Source organism: Dromiciops gliroides, chromosome 1, assembly GCF_019393635.1.
Source record: "Dromiciops gliroides isolate mDroGli1 chromosome 1, mDroGli1.pri, whole genome shotgun sequence".
NCBI classification, from domain to species: Eukaryota; Metazoa; Chordata; class Mammalia; order Microbiotheria; family Microbiotheriidae; genus Dromiciops; species Dromiciops gliroides.
The window spans coordinates 414,684,138-414,699,204 of NC_057861.1; the positions used below are offsets into that span (position 1 = coordinate 414,684,138).

Consider the following 15,067-nt stretch of genomic DNA (forward strand, 5'->3'; position numbering starts at 1 on the left):
AGAGTCCAAGCTTATCTATACTGTCCTTCATCTTCCTCAATCAAAGACATTGGATGTCTTTAGAGTTCAGTATGTGCATGCGGGTGTGTGCACATTGTGTGCATCTGGGCATAAACAGATAGCATAGCAGATGGAGACTTATGGTCTCCCTCAGTGTGATACAGATGGCTTCCTAAAATGATAAAGAATCAAAGAGCATATTATTCCACTTTGGGTAACATCCATTATCCCATGCCACATTGAGTCATTATTGTTTCTGATTTAGGTCGATGCATTAAAAAGCGGCTTCTATGTAATGAAGACAATGACTGTGGAGACTTTTCTGATGAAGACAATTGTGAAAAAGACCCACGTTCTCCATGCCGTAGTGACACAGAACTGTCTGAGCTTGGCCGGACAGCTGGATTTGGGTCAGTATCCACTTAAATTACAGAGGAAATAAATATTCCATGGTTAGGTGAACATTATCTCTAGGGAAAAGACAAGTCACACTACAGACAAAACAAACTGTTCTCACCAATGCCAGGTCACCGTGGAGATACGATGGAATCCTCCAGGGTAAAAACAAAATGCCAGGGATCCTTAGCCCTTGGTGCCCCATGCAGAAGTTAAATCCCTTATGCTTGAAACAGCTTGGCTCAAGTCCCAGTCCACTGACCACTCAGGGCCCCAGGAAGAATGTATCCTTTTTCATTGAATGGAGACACACAAAAACAAAATTCAAATTTCAGCTCTCCGATTTACTAGTGGGGCCCTGGGCAAGTCACTTAGTTGCTCTATGGCTCAATTTCCTCATCTGTAAAATAAGAGTAATGCCTGCACAACCTACTTCACGGGGTTGTCATGAAAAAAGAGTTTTAATAATAATAATAGCTAATGTTTATATAGGATTTTAAGGTTTGCAAAGCACTTTACATATGTTAACTCATTTGATTTTCACAACAACCCTATGAGGGAGGTGCTATTATTGCCCCCATTTTACAGATGAGGAAACTGAGACTTAGAGATGCTAATTGATTTGCTTGGGGTCACATAACTAGTAAACATCTGAGGAAGGATTCAAAATCAAATCTTGTTGACTCTGAGTCCAACAATATATTCATTGCAGGACTTAGTTCTCTCCAAAAGCAAAGTGCTTAATACACATGAGTTGTTGTTGCTGTTATTTCCAGTGCTCTTGCTGTTTTGTATGGAACTGTGATTGTTGGTATAGAAGTGTCCTTCTATCAAGGTAGGTCAACAAATATTCTGTGACATAGTCTTAAAGAATTTCCCGGTGATATTAAGTGGTTAAAAGTTTTGCCTAAGGATACACAATAAGTGGAGATGCAGTGGTGAGGATGACAATACTGGATGGATGATGACGACTGCGTCAGTGCTGAGGAGGAAGATAATGATCATTAAGGATAGCTCACAGGTAGAAATCTCAAACTTGATATGGTAAAAATGGGTGATGATGAAATCCTTCTGTAGTACAATGATATTGATGCTCAGTCAATATAAAGTCCAGCTCTACATTTCCTTGTAGCAAGGGAATAAGCATCTACTGAGGACCTACTTTGAGACAGTACACTACAGTGCTAAGCAATTTACAAATATCTCATTTGATCTTCTCAATGAGATAGTCACTATTATGATCACTATTTTAAGGTTGAGGAAACTGAGGCAGACAGAGGTTAAGTGACTTGCCCAGGGTCACACAACTTGTAAGTGTCTGAGGTTGGATTCTGAACTCAGGTCTTCCTGATTTAGGTCTGGTGCTCTATCCATGGTGCCACTTAACTGCCTCTTGTTCCAAGTATGATGATTTAAGAATCAAATGTCTCTGGTAGTAAGCTTTCAGCGTATATTGCTGAGAACAAAACTACCATGTAACTTCACCACTATTGCCAACCATCCTGTACCACATGCACTCTGGCCTTTTTCCTGCTCTTGCTGTACCTTGGACTCCTTCTCTAGGGTTTCAAGGCTCTGATAGGTGAGCCTGGTCCCAGGCCATCACACCCCTTCCAGACAATCTCTACCCCTTGGTGCTGCATGTGTATTACCAGATCTTCCCTCTTTCCTCCTATTTCCTGACTAGCTCCCTCCCCCACATGGGCTATTTTCCCCTAGTAAAGTGTGAACTCTTTAAAGCTGGGGACTTTCTTAAACATTTTTATTTGTATCCCAGCATTAGCAAGGTATCTGACACATAGCAAGCACTTAAATTCTTCATGAAAAAAAAATTGCGTTTAGGAAAATGCTAATAGTTATATACATTTTCTGTGGCTATTATATGGACAAATCCCACCTAGGATCCTTATTTAGTTCTGTGAAAATATATTAAGTGAAGCAGCATTACAGGGAGCAATTAGCTCTACCACCAAACTACCTTGATCGCACCGTCAGGAAACTGGCCAAATAATGAAATTAAAAGGTCATAAGAAATCATGGAGCTGGGAGATGTTTAGTTATAGTGTATTAGTGATACATCTGTGAAATGAGCTGGAAAAGGAAATTGCAAACCACTCTAGTATCTCTGCCAAGAAAACCCCAAATGGGGTCATAAAAAGTTGGATGAGACACAATAATAACAATAAGACTTTTAGTGCTTTTTGGTTTACAAAGTGCCATATAGTACATGGTTTAATCTTCATAGCAACTTTGTGAGATGGTTGGTACAAGTATTAGCCCCATCTTACTTATGAGGAACTGTTCTCAAAGAAGTTATATGACTCGCCCCAGGTTACATAGCTAGAGAGCAGTAGAATCAGGACTCCAACCCAGGCCTTCTGAAACTAAATACTGGGCTCTTTCTCCAATACCACAGCTGCCTCCCTTGGGATTGTAGGATCACAAATCTCAAAGTGAAAAGGACATCGGAAGTCACTGGATCCAACCTTGTCAATTTAAACATGTAGCACCCAAGCCCCAGAGAGGTTAAGTGACTTGCCTGAAATCACACAGATAAATGCCACAAGCCAGGATTCAAATTCAGATTCTGTGATTCATGCTACCTTCCTTTTCACCACATTGTTTTCTTAAATAGACAAAATATAAAGACCAAGCAGCAACCTGAGGCCCTTGGTGGGACCACTATTTATTGCAGTATCTATGTATTTCTTAACCATTTAACATATATAAAGTTGTGGTACCATTTTTTCTCACATTCCTATCTTTATTTTTTCTCTTTTTTTGTGGGGCAATGAGGGTTAAGTGACTTGCCCAGGGTCACACAGCTAGTAAGTATGAAGTGTCTGAAGCCAGATTTGAACTCAGGTCCTCCTGAATCCAGAGCCAGTGCTTTATCCACTTCGCCACCTATATGCCCCTACATTCCTATCTTTTAAAAAATGTGTCATCGATGAAATATTTGAGGATTGTACCCTTAATCCCATTTTCCCATAAGCCCTTTCTTTTGTTGCTTGATTTTGTATAATTCAATGGATTTTGGGAATGCATAAATAGCAGAACTGACTGTATAGCATTGTTTTAAAGAAATATTTTGCACTTACATAGTGATTTATTCCTTTTAAGACCCTTTCATACACATTATATCATTTGAAGTTTATAATTCTACTACCATTTCCTCGACTGCTCTATTGTTCTATATACCATTTTAATGGCTTCCATTGACCATAACTCTCTTCCCTGATCACCATTCCCTGTAAATGTTGTCTCCCTCATTAAAATGTAAGCTCTCTGAAGTCAGGAATTGTCTTGCTTTTGTATTTGTATGGCCAACATTTATCTGAATACTGGGTACATATTAAGTACTTCATAAATGCTTGTCATCCATACATGTATCCATTCATTCATTCTTTGTTAGCCCATTTTAGGGATGAGAAAACTGAAATAAAGAGAGGCTTTGTGACTTGCCTAAGGCCCACATCCATTCTTTTGAGAGCCAGAGCTAAACCTGATCTTTCTGAATTCCATTTCATTATATCGTATTACTGTCTCAACCTCCACCCCCATCTCCACTCCAACAAAAGCCCTGAAGTTGCCTCCACCACTTCAAAGCAGAACTGATATATAATATTTTACTTAAAAATGAGATTCCCAAAACAGGGGCTTGGCTCTTAAATTAGATATTCAAAGTAGAAAAACATGATATACAAGAATGGATACTTAAAAAGGAATTGCAAGGGGCAGCTAGGTGGCACAGTGGATAGAGCACTGGCCCTGGAGTCAGGAGGACCTGAGTTCAAATCCAGCCTCAGACACTTGATACTTACTAGCTGTGTGACCCTGGGCAAGTCACTTAACCCCAATTGCCTCACCAAAAATAAATAAATAAATAAAATAAAAAAAAAAAAAAGGAATTGCAAGTCAAAAGGGGGTCATTTTACTGTTAGATTTACAAGAATTTTTTTACAAACCATTATATCTCTTCTTTATTTACTGATTCCCATTCTTACCTGGTGCTTTCTAAATATCTGCACCAATAGACATAAAGCAATAAAAACAAAAGTAATGAAGATGGTGAGACTTTCTGCAACCATGATAACAAACTGCATTTCTACACTTTGTCATCTGGACAATCTCTCCAAATCTTATCTTGTTGGCTGTCATACACACAACTGCATTCTTTCACAGATCAAAGTCACCAACATTGGTCAGAATTATTCACTTTTTCTCCCAGTGAAATGCTCTCCCACTTGAATAAGGATTCCAGAAGGTTTGGGTTGGGTTGCAACTCTGACAGACCCTTGCCTTTCGGGCCTCTAAGATTTTCAAAAGCATTTAGTATAACTCCGCCCCCAACACACACACACCATCTTGTATTCATTGAAAACACACAAATCCAAACCAGATGAAATTATGTAAGATATGCAAAGAATGCTTAACTTGTGCTCTCAGCTTAAATTCTCCCCTGTGGATCAGACCCAGGAAGATTTCCTTCCAGTTCACCTGGTAAATTGGTAAATTGGGATGCAGATGGGGAGACAGGCTCACACCAAGTACTATCCAGAGCACACAGGAGTTTCCTCTCCCCAGAGACAGCATTCCACACATGAGGAATTTTCATGTTACATAGAAAATCAAACTATCTCACTGTAGACTATCTCATGGTTGGCTCTGTTGCAGCAAGACCGAATGCCATCTCTGATTAAGTTTTGATCAGATTCATTGCAAGGTCTCATGTGACTCCAACCACACTGGCATGCTCATGGTGCCCCCTGACATACTATATCCCTTCCCTTTTCCATATCTGTTCATACCACTCCATTTCCCTTACCTGGAATGTCTTTCCTTTTTGCTTCTACCTCTTTATCTTCTACCCATCCTTTGGGGCCTAAGTGCAATTATATCCATAATTCTTGCTACTACAGAAGCCCACAGTGAGATACTTCCCATTTATATAATAGCAATTATAAGAGAGGCAGTGTGGCATAGTGGATAGACAGCTTTAGAACTGGGAGGACCTGATTCTAGTCCTGCCTCTGACACTGGGTAAATCATTTCATCTCTCAGTGTTCTGGGCCACTCTCCAAGACTATAAATTGCAGAGGAAATGCCAATCTGAATTGGTAAAGGAAGTTTGCTCATTCAGATTTCTTGAGAACTCCTAGGGGAGTTCTAGTCTCCATCATCATCACCACCACCACCACCACCATCCTCCTCATCATCATCAAAGCTGACATTGGCATAGGCTTAGCAAAGTACTTTACATATCTTATTGTATTTGAAATATATTACCTTTAAGTTTGTTGTTTTTTTTTTAATGAGGCAATTGGGGTTAAGTGACTTGCCCAGGGTCACACAGCTAGTGAGTGTTAAGTGTCTGAGGCCAGATTTGAACTCAGGTACTCCTGACTCCAGGGCTGGTGCTCTATCCACTGCACCACCTAGCTGCTCCTCCTTTAAGTTTTATAAAGCACTTCTCACAATAGTTGTGTGACTTAGATTGCACTGATATACTTGTCCTTATTTAACAAATGAAATAACTGTAACTAAGAGTTTAGGTGTCCTACCAAGCACAGCATGGTACAATGGGAAAAAACAATGGATGTGGAGTCAGAAGAATTCAGTGTGAATCCCAGCTCTGTTCACCTAGGTGAACCATGGCAAGTCTTTCTACTTCCATGTAGAAAGTAAGTTTCCTACTTTTAAAAAAAAGAAAGTGAGGTGGACTAGATTACCTCTGAGGTCTCTTCTGAATCTAAAATCCTATATTACTTTTTCTTTCCTTTATTCAACACTAAATCTTTTATTGATTGTATTCCAAGGCAAGTAGGTGGTTCAGTGGATAAAGGACTGAACTAGGAAGACCCAAGTTCAAATTTGGCTTCAAATATTTACTTGTTCTTCCACCTTGGGTGAGTCAATTAACCTCTCTCAGACTCAGTTTTTTCATCACATAAACTGGGTATAATAACAACCTAGATGTCCCAGGGTTATTATGAGGGTCAAGTGGGATAATATCCATAAAATACTTTGCAAACCTTAAAGTACTTTCTCAAGTCTAACTATCATCATTATTTAAAGGGTTTCTTTAGGAGAATGTATTTTCACTTTCAGTCAGTCTTTGGAATGTTGTACAAATTCTGTCTCCTTAACTGAGCCTCCCTTAAAATGTAACAGATACTGCTGGTTGGTTAGAGAGAAAAGGAAATCTTAACTTCTTTCTGCTGATTCAGAGCTTTCCTGAAACATGTTGTCCAGATGAATATGATATTGTTAACTGGTTGTCAACAGGACACACTTTTTGATGTTTTTGTAGCATTGGTGGTGGGCTTGCCTAATTTAGCCACTTTCCTTTGCCAAGTTATCCTTCTGATAAGTGACATGATTTGTGATACAGCTGCCTCAGGGGTCAACCTGTAGCTCTACGGCTCTACCCTTTTTTCTATGCCAATCTAATCAATTAGTCGACAAGTGTTTATTAAGTGTCCACTGTGTGCCAGACCCTGTGGTAGTCACTGGAGATAGAAACGCAAAGAATGAAACAATCTCTCCTATGAGGAATGTACATGCTAGTTGGGGAGACCACAAGGGCATAAAGTATGTACAAAATAGACAATTACAGAAAATAAATAAATGAAAAGTAGTAGGTACAAGAGAGTTTGGGAAGGAGGTATTAACACTTGTGGAGAATCAGGAACAGCTTCATGTAGAAGATGGTGCTGGACCTGCAGCTTTCAAAAAGGGACTTTGTGCAGTGGAAGTGAGGAGAGGATGCATTCCATCTGTAGAAAGGCACAGACAGAGCAGATGGAGTGAGTGCTGGGTGTGAAGAACAGAGAGAAGGCCAGTGTGCTGGATCACAGACTTCAGGAGGAAAAGTAATATCCAAAGAGATGATAAAAGTAGTCTAGGGACAGGTTAGGAAGGGCTTTACAAATTAAACAGAGGAGGCAATCATTTTATCCTAGAGGAAGGAGGGAGACCAATTTGGAAGTTGTTGCAATCATTTAGGCAAGAGAGTCTGAACTAAGGTGGTAGCTATACGAGTAGAGAAAAGGGATAGGATTCAGGAGGACACATGGAAGCCCCAAATAGGAAGATTTGGAAACTGATTAGATATATAGGGTGAGAGGAAAGCTAGGTGGCGCAGTGGATAAAGCACCAGCCCTGGATTCAGGAGGCCCTGAGTTCAAATCCAGCCTCAAACACTTGACACTTACTAGCTGTGTGACCCTGGGCAAGTCACTTAACCCTCGTTGCCCCAAAGGGAAAAACAAAACAAAAAACAAACATACATATGTACGGTGAGGAGTTAATAATAATGCTGAAATTACAAACCTGGAAGACTAGAAGAATGGTGTTGTCTCTTATAGAAAAAGTGAAATTTGGAAGGGGGCAGTTTGAAGGAAAAGATGAGTTAAGTTTTGGATATCTTGAATTTGTGATGTCTCCAGGACATCTAGTTTGAAATATCCAATATGCAACTGGTGATATGACACTGAAGTTCAGAGGCAAGACTAAGGCTAGATATGTGTGTATGTATGTATGTACATATGTATATATACACATGTGTATGTATCTGTAAGTCATTTGTATAAAGATGATAGTTAAATTTACTGAAGTGGACAGGCATGGGGGTGGAAATTTACTAGCTCTCCATCCTAACCTAGTAAACAAATCAGCCCCAGACACTATAATGGATGATCCAAAGACTATGATAATTGCTGCATTGTTCTAAATGAACCCCCAGCACTTTTTACAAAGGAATGCCAAACATAGTTTATACCTAGTATACAGACTTTAATCTTATGAATCAGTATGTAACCTTTCTACATTAACAAGATTCCTATTTTCTGAAAGAAAGTTGTCCCCAAAAAGTTGGAAACTGGGGCCGGAATAAGGGGAAACAGTTGAGCTTTTTGCCAGCAAGTTGGAATTTCAGTGTTCCTTTTGGAATGCTGGAAAGTACACTATGTCTAATATGGTCCTGGAAACAAAAATGTGGTCCTTGATGTGCAATGAGACAGCTGGAGGAGAAGGCACATGTTTAAAGAAAGTGCAGAGAGGAAGGGAAGAAGTACCAGAGTTGATTCATAGATGCAACCTAACACACATGTTAGATAGCGCCCCTGGGATGCACTGTTTGCAAATAATTTACAGAGTTGGCATTCCAGCCTCACAGTTTAAGCTGCTTTTGAGAAGAGGTTAAATTGAAGTTAGAGAAGAGAAAATAGGAATGAGAGCCCAACTCACCCTTGCTTTGCTTTTTTGCTGTTGCTCACTTGAAGGAATTTTTTTTTGTTTTTTTTTTGTTTTGTTTTGTTTTGTTTTGTTTCGTGGGACAATGGGGGTTAAGTGACTTGCCTAGGGTCACACAGCTAGTAAGTGTCAAATGTCTGAGGCCGTATTTGAACTCAGGTCCTCTTGAATCCAGGGCCGGTGCTTTATCCACTGTGCCACCTAGCTGCCCCCGAAGGAATTTTTTAAAATTCTCAAAGAGTTTAGGAGTTTCTTTGAACCAGCTTTACTACTAAGGACCCTACGATAAGAAAAGAGACCTCTGAATTATTTCCTTACTGAATAAATAGGTCATTAGGTGGTGATGGTGATGATGGACTCCTGAAATGTTTTCATTTTGAGGCAATTGGGGTTAAGTGACTTGCCCAGGGTCACACAGCTAGTAAGTGTCAAGGGTCTGAGGCCGGATTTGAATTCAGGTCCTCCCGAATCAGGGCCGATGGCTCTATCCACTGTGCCACCTAGCTACCCCGTGAAATGTTCTTTAGAGTTAGAGTGGGGAAAGCTACTCTTGGACATTCACTATCTCTTTTGTTCACAGGATCAACATTTTAGGAATGGTTCCTTTGGAAACCCCCTTTGACAATGAGTATTTCCATGGTATCTGTGAGCGAGTTCGAGATGGAAATACTGGGACCTATTATCGAAGGCCCTGGAATGTGGCAACTCTGAACTATGATGTAAGTCTCCCCACAGATGCTACCACATCATTCTGTAACTTCTCAGAATCTATTTCAAAAGACATTGAAACTTACTAGCTGTGTGACCCTGGGCAAGTCACTTAACCCTCATTGCCCTGAAAAAAAAAAAAAGACATCAAAAAAGACCTTGATTAGTTGTTTCATGAGAAATATTGGGAGAAGTTCTGAAGACAAGAGAAATAATTTATTTGAATGTTAAAAACTATTAGGCTTTACTAGCTGTGTGACCCGGGGCAAGTTACTTAACCCCAATTGCCTCACTAAAACAAAAAACTATTAGTCTTTCAAAGACCAGGCATCATGCACTTAAATCTCTCAAGAAAAATCTTATCAATCAGAATCCAAAGTAATCACTTTCTGATGAGCTGACCACCTTGAACAAATATAAGGAATCTATTGGCAACTGTCCTAGAATGATGAGAAGAAATTACTACGACATGGGCAGAAATTAGGTAAAGCCTATGATGTCATGAGTAATGATTAAATGGTGATCACCCTGGTACTCATTGTTTGGTTTAGATCAGTAAAAGCCAGTATCTACGTTGCCCCACACCCTTATCTCAATTTATACCTCTTCTCTAACTCATCTTGTGAATGTCCTTCAATATGCACTTATTTCCCAGAAAGGCCTAAAACAACCCTATCATGTTCTGTCAAACTAGACTAGAAAACAGCTCCAAACCAAGATGCCTTGCTAGAATTTTGCTTGCTTCTCTAGAACTATGCCCCAGACAAAGATTAGGGAGTGCTTCCTGCTTTCCTAGATTCCCTCTGGGATTTATGACCAATACCTGGTTAAATTCGTGGAGAAAACTCTAATAACAGTTGAGGTAGAAGGGAGAAAGTCCAGGAGAGACACGAGGGATCACTTAAACAAAAACTTAGAAGTGGGAAATGGAACATCAAATTAATTATGGATCCCATACAAATATAAGTGTTAAAACCCTCTTGGTGGCCCCTTGTGACATTAGGATTACCATCAGCATACGCTTGTGACAAAACTCTACATTTTTCTTGCACTTTATGTCACCTTGGAATGGCAAAGGATGAGGGAAAGAAGAAAGAAAAAGGATGGTGAAGCATGGAGACATGAAAAAAATAAACTAGATTGCTTAGTGTACCTTCTGTTTCATGCTGATTCACAGGAGAAAAAAAATCATACCTGATACAAAAAAATATAGCATCTCAGATCTGCAATGGACTGAGAAAGGTCATGCGTTCCATTCTCCTTATTTCCTCTTACAATAATAACTTGTCCTCTTTTTAAAAGATCTATAAGAGACAGCTAGGTGGTGCGGTGGATAGAGCACCGGCCCTAGATTCAGGAGGACCCAGGTTCAAATCCGGCCTCAGACACTTAACACTTACTAGCTGTGTGATCCTGGGCAAGTCACTAAGTCACTTAACTCCAATTGCCTCACCAAAAAAAAAAAAAAAGAAAGAAAGAAAGAAAAAAGAAGATCTATAGAGGTTCCATCTTAATGTTTAGTAACCTTTCTACAGATACCTAATAAATGTTAAATTTGTAAAGAAAATGGCATCAAATTACTTTTTCTTTTGATTTCAAAATAACTAGTGGTTGTTCTTTTTTTTAGACCAGAGCAGAAAAAAAATTCAGAACAGAGACCTATGAAGAACATATACTTCAAATAGCAGAGACATTCCAAGAGACAAGAACAATTTTTGGCATTGACCTATCTCTAAAACTCACGTCTACAGAAGGCCTTTCAGATGTGCTCGATGGGGTGGCTTCATTTGATTCTAATGTTCCAGAATTTGGGGAAGATGAAGCCAGAGCTCCAAAACCCAAAATGCTTGAAGATGAAGCTCCTGGAGAAGAAACACCCAGAGAAGGAGCTCCTAAAGGTGAACCACTTGAAGAAGACTCTGATCAACGGTCAATGTCACAAAATTCTGCTCTATCATTTCGATTTAGATACTCAAAAAATGAAAGTCTCCACCGTATCAAGTTCTATGCCTCAGACAAGGTAGGATGGAGAAAGTATACAATATGGATTTTTTTTTTGCAGGGCAATGAGGGTTAAGTGACTTGCCCAGGGTCACACAGCTAGTAAGTGTCAAATGTTTGAGGCTGGATTTGAACTCAGGGCCTCCTGAATCCAGGGCTAGTGCTTTATCCACTGTGCCACCTAGCTGCCCCTATGGAATTGTTTTTAAGCCAACTATAATAATATCAGTGATGATAATGATGGTGGCATTATATAGCACTTTAAGTTTTACAAAGCACTTTACAAATATTATCTTATTTTATCCTCAGAACAACCCTGAGAGGTAGGTGCTATTATTTTCCCTGTTTTACAGATGAGGAAACTGAGGCAGACAAAGATTAAGTGACGTGTTGAGGGTTTTGTTGTTTTTTAATCTTCCCAATCATGTCTAATCCTTTGTACCCCCATTTGGGATCTTCTTGGTAAAAATACTGGAGTAGTTTTCCATTTCCTTCTCCAGTTCATTTTACAGATGAGAAAACTGAGGCAAACAGGGTTAAGTGACTTTCCCAGGGTTACACAGCTACTAAGTGCCTAAGGCTGAATTTGAACTCAGGACTTCTTTACTCCAAATTCAATATTCCATCCACTGTGATTTTTAGCATCTGGAGCTGGCAAGAACCAGAGAAGGAAGTTCAAGAAATATTAAACTGTGATATGCATCACTGGTGAATATCAAGTAAACATTGCAGCCAGAATGCTACAAAGAGAAGCATTCCCTTTTTATGAACAAGGGAACGGCTTCATTTGCCTTGGAATGGATGTTTGTGGAGTGCTGAAAGGGTCATGAGACCCCGATTTTACCATTCACAGAGGTCTGATAGCCTTAGTCTACTTTCAGTGTTCAGGTATGTTGACCAGGGACAGTGATCACAAACTATTCTAACGCCAATGTCAGAATTGTTTATGAGATACCCTATGAACTAATAGTAACGACATATTTATACAAATGCTTTAAGATGTGCAATTACTGATGATTCACTATAATTCATTAGGAAGAAAAAGAATATTCATTTGATACCAATTACAACCATAAAGCAATGAGACTCATTCCATAAACCAGTCAGTCTTATTACTTCATCGTATCTCATCTTTCCTATTTCATGGAAGTTCTAGAATTCTTTTTTTTTTTAGTTTTAGTTTTGTGAAGTTCTAGAATTCTTAAAGATCTCAACCATCTAGTCCAGTATATGTCTTGGGTTTTTGTTTTTGTTTTTGTTGTTATTGTTTTGTTTGGGGGTGGTTTCGGGGCAATGAGAGTTAAGTGACTTGCCCAGGGTCACACAGCTAGTAAGTGTCAAGTGTTTGAGACCAAATTTGAACTCGGGTCCTCCTGAATCCAGGGCCAGTGCTTTATCCACCACATCATCTAGCTGTCCCCCCAGCATATGCCTTAAAAGAGTATGTATGTATATTTCTTATTTTTGTTTCTCTGTGTATATGCTGAGATTTTCAGATAAAAGTGAATCTAACTACTTTGAAATAAATATCAAATGTTCTCTCTCCGAGAGCTTCTCTTGGCCTGAGACCTTCCTCAATTACCAAACAGTAGCTTAATGCCAATAGTAACGCAATTATACCTCTTAGGTCCCAAAGAATGAGTACCTCAGATGACCGTAGAAAATCCCTCATGACAAATCTGCATCATAAATTAGTCAAATTTGACATCTCCTGATTTTTAATTCTTAAGAAAAATACACACGTGGACACTTGGGAGAACCCTTCACAAAAATCCAGTTCATTAGTCATGCTTTGCAATCTGGTTTGGAGATTAGAATATGTTCTGTGTATCTTTGAGGCTCAATCGTGAATTGGCATAAGCAGAATGCAGCATTAATTTCACATGACTCATTCCGTGAACAGTGTTAATTCTCCTTCCCTGAGACATTTTTGGAACTAGTGCCACTCATGCCCTTCAGGTAGTTCTGTCTTCCCACAGGCTCAGAAGTCATGTGTAGCTGACCAGCTGCCTGAAACTCTATATCCAGAGTCCAACAGTCAAAGACCTCAGTAGAGAAGATGTGCTTACTACAGCTGCCCCAGGAAAACCTTGGAAAGACCCTAAATAGGTCCAGCTTGCAGTTAAGACAGACAGGAAGAAGGCATTTAGATTCCACAGGCACATCTATCACTGGCACAAAATTTCTACTTTGACAATTGTCTGAGAATTCTTCACCATAGAGTTGTTAGCCTGTGTTTTTCTATACATGTATTAGCATAATCCTACTTCTTCTCCCTTCCCTCCCCCCTTCATTTCCCTCCTTCTCTACTTCCATTCTCCTTTCTCCTTCCTTCCTTCCTTTCCCTTCTTTCCCTTCCTTCTCTCTGACCTCTCCATCTTTTCCCTCTTTACTCTTCCTCCTTTTCTTCTTTCTTCTCCCTCCTTCCTTTCCCTCCATTCCCTTCCTCTTCTCCTTCCCTCCTTTCCTTCCTCTTCCTTCTTACTCTCCTTTTCTCCCTGCCTACCTCTTCTTTCCCATCTTCCTTTCCCTCCTTTCTCTTCTCCCTCTTTCCTTTCCCTCCTCTCCCTTTTCTTTCTAACCCTTTCTTTTTTTTCCCTGCCTTCCTTTCCCTATTCCTTCCTCCCTAAAATTAAAACTCAGCTTCCATAGATGACTGCCTGAACTTGGGTAAATTGCTTCATTGTTTTAGCAGTCAGTCAATCCATCAATCAACAAACATTTAAGATTCTACTATAATCCTGGCATTATGGCAAGTATTAGGTATGCAAAGATAAAGGTAAATAGTCCCTATCTTCAAAGACCTTACAGTTAGTCAAGGGAAAAAACATGAACACATATAAGTATTAACAAAATATATGTCACATACCTACAAGGTAATTTCGGGGTTGGGGGGGGGTAGCACTAATAACTGGGAATATAAGGAAAGGTCTCAGATAGGAGGTGGTCTTTAAACTGAGCTTTGAATGAAGCCACAGATTCTGAGTTTTAGAATTGAGAGGAGAGGAACCTAAAGGTAGAGGACATGGCCAGGGCAGAGATACAGAAATGAGAGTTGGAACATTCTGAGCAAATAAAAGCAATAAAACCAATCTGGAATATATGAGGAAAAAGAATGTGTCAAAATCCTGGAAAGTATCCGACAGCTCTCTATCTCATTTTCCTTTCTCTCCTTCCTCCTCAGAATTAAAAATTGATCTGGGGGGCAGCTAGGTGGCACAGTGGATAGAGCACCGGCCCTGGAGTCAGGAGGACATGAGTTCAAATTTGGCCTCAGACACTTAACACTTACTAGCTGTATGACCCTGGGCAAGTCACTTAGCCCCAATTGCCCCACCAAAAAAAAAAACACACAAAAAAATTGATCTGGTCTAATGGAAGAAACACTGAAGTGATACCTGAGACCTGAGTCCTAGAGCTGCCTTTGCTGCTAGCTAGCTAGCTGGCAGCTTTGAGTAAGTCACTAAAGTTGGTAGTTTGATAGGTTCCAGTGGTAGTTCTACCCAAGTCACTAATCCTTTTATCAGACTGAACATCAATTCTAAGCCAAAGGATTCTTAGCTCCTATCCACAACAAAGCCTCTTTGGAACATTCTTTCTGTAATATTGACTCAATGCTCCTCAGTGATACATATCTCAATATAGCATTTACTGAGAGTACTTCTATCATGGTCTCTGCCAGTTCCAGAGCTTTGACAAAGCTTTA

The 15,067-nt window shown here is 39.7% G+C and overlaps 1 protein-coding gene across 1 annotated transcript in view; it reads left to right on the forward strand.

The window, feature by feature from the left end:
• The window catches only part of C9 (complement C9), a 70,777-nt gene that overhangs the window by 21,263 nt on the left and 34,447 nt on the right, over positions 1–15,067 (forward strand). Inside the window, exons 4-6 of the mRNA XM_043976030.1 lie at positions 266–410; positions 9,233–9,371; positions 10,988–11,380. Of these exons, the coding sequence (XP_043831965.1) occupies positions 266–410; positions 9,233–9,371; positions 10,988–11,380 (677 nt within the window). The remainder of the gene's footprint in view (positions 1–265; positions 411–9,232; positions 9,372–10,987; positions 11,381–15,067) is intronic.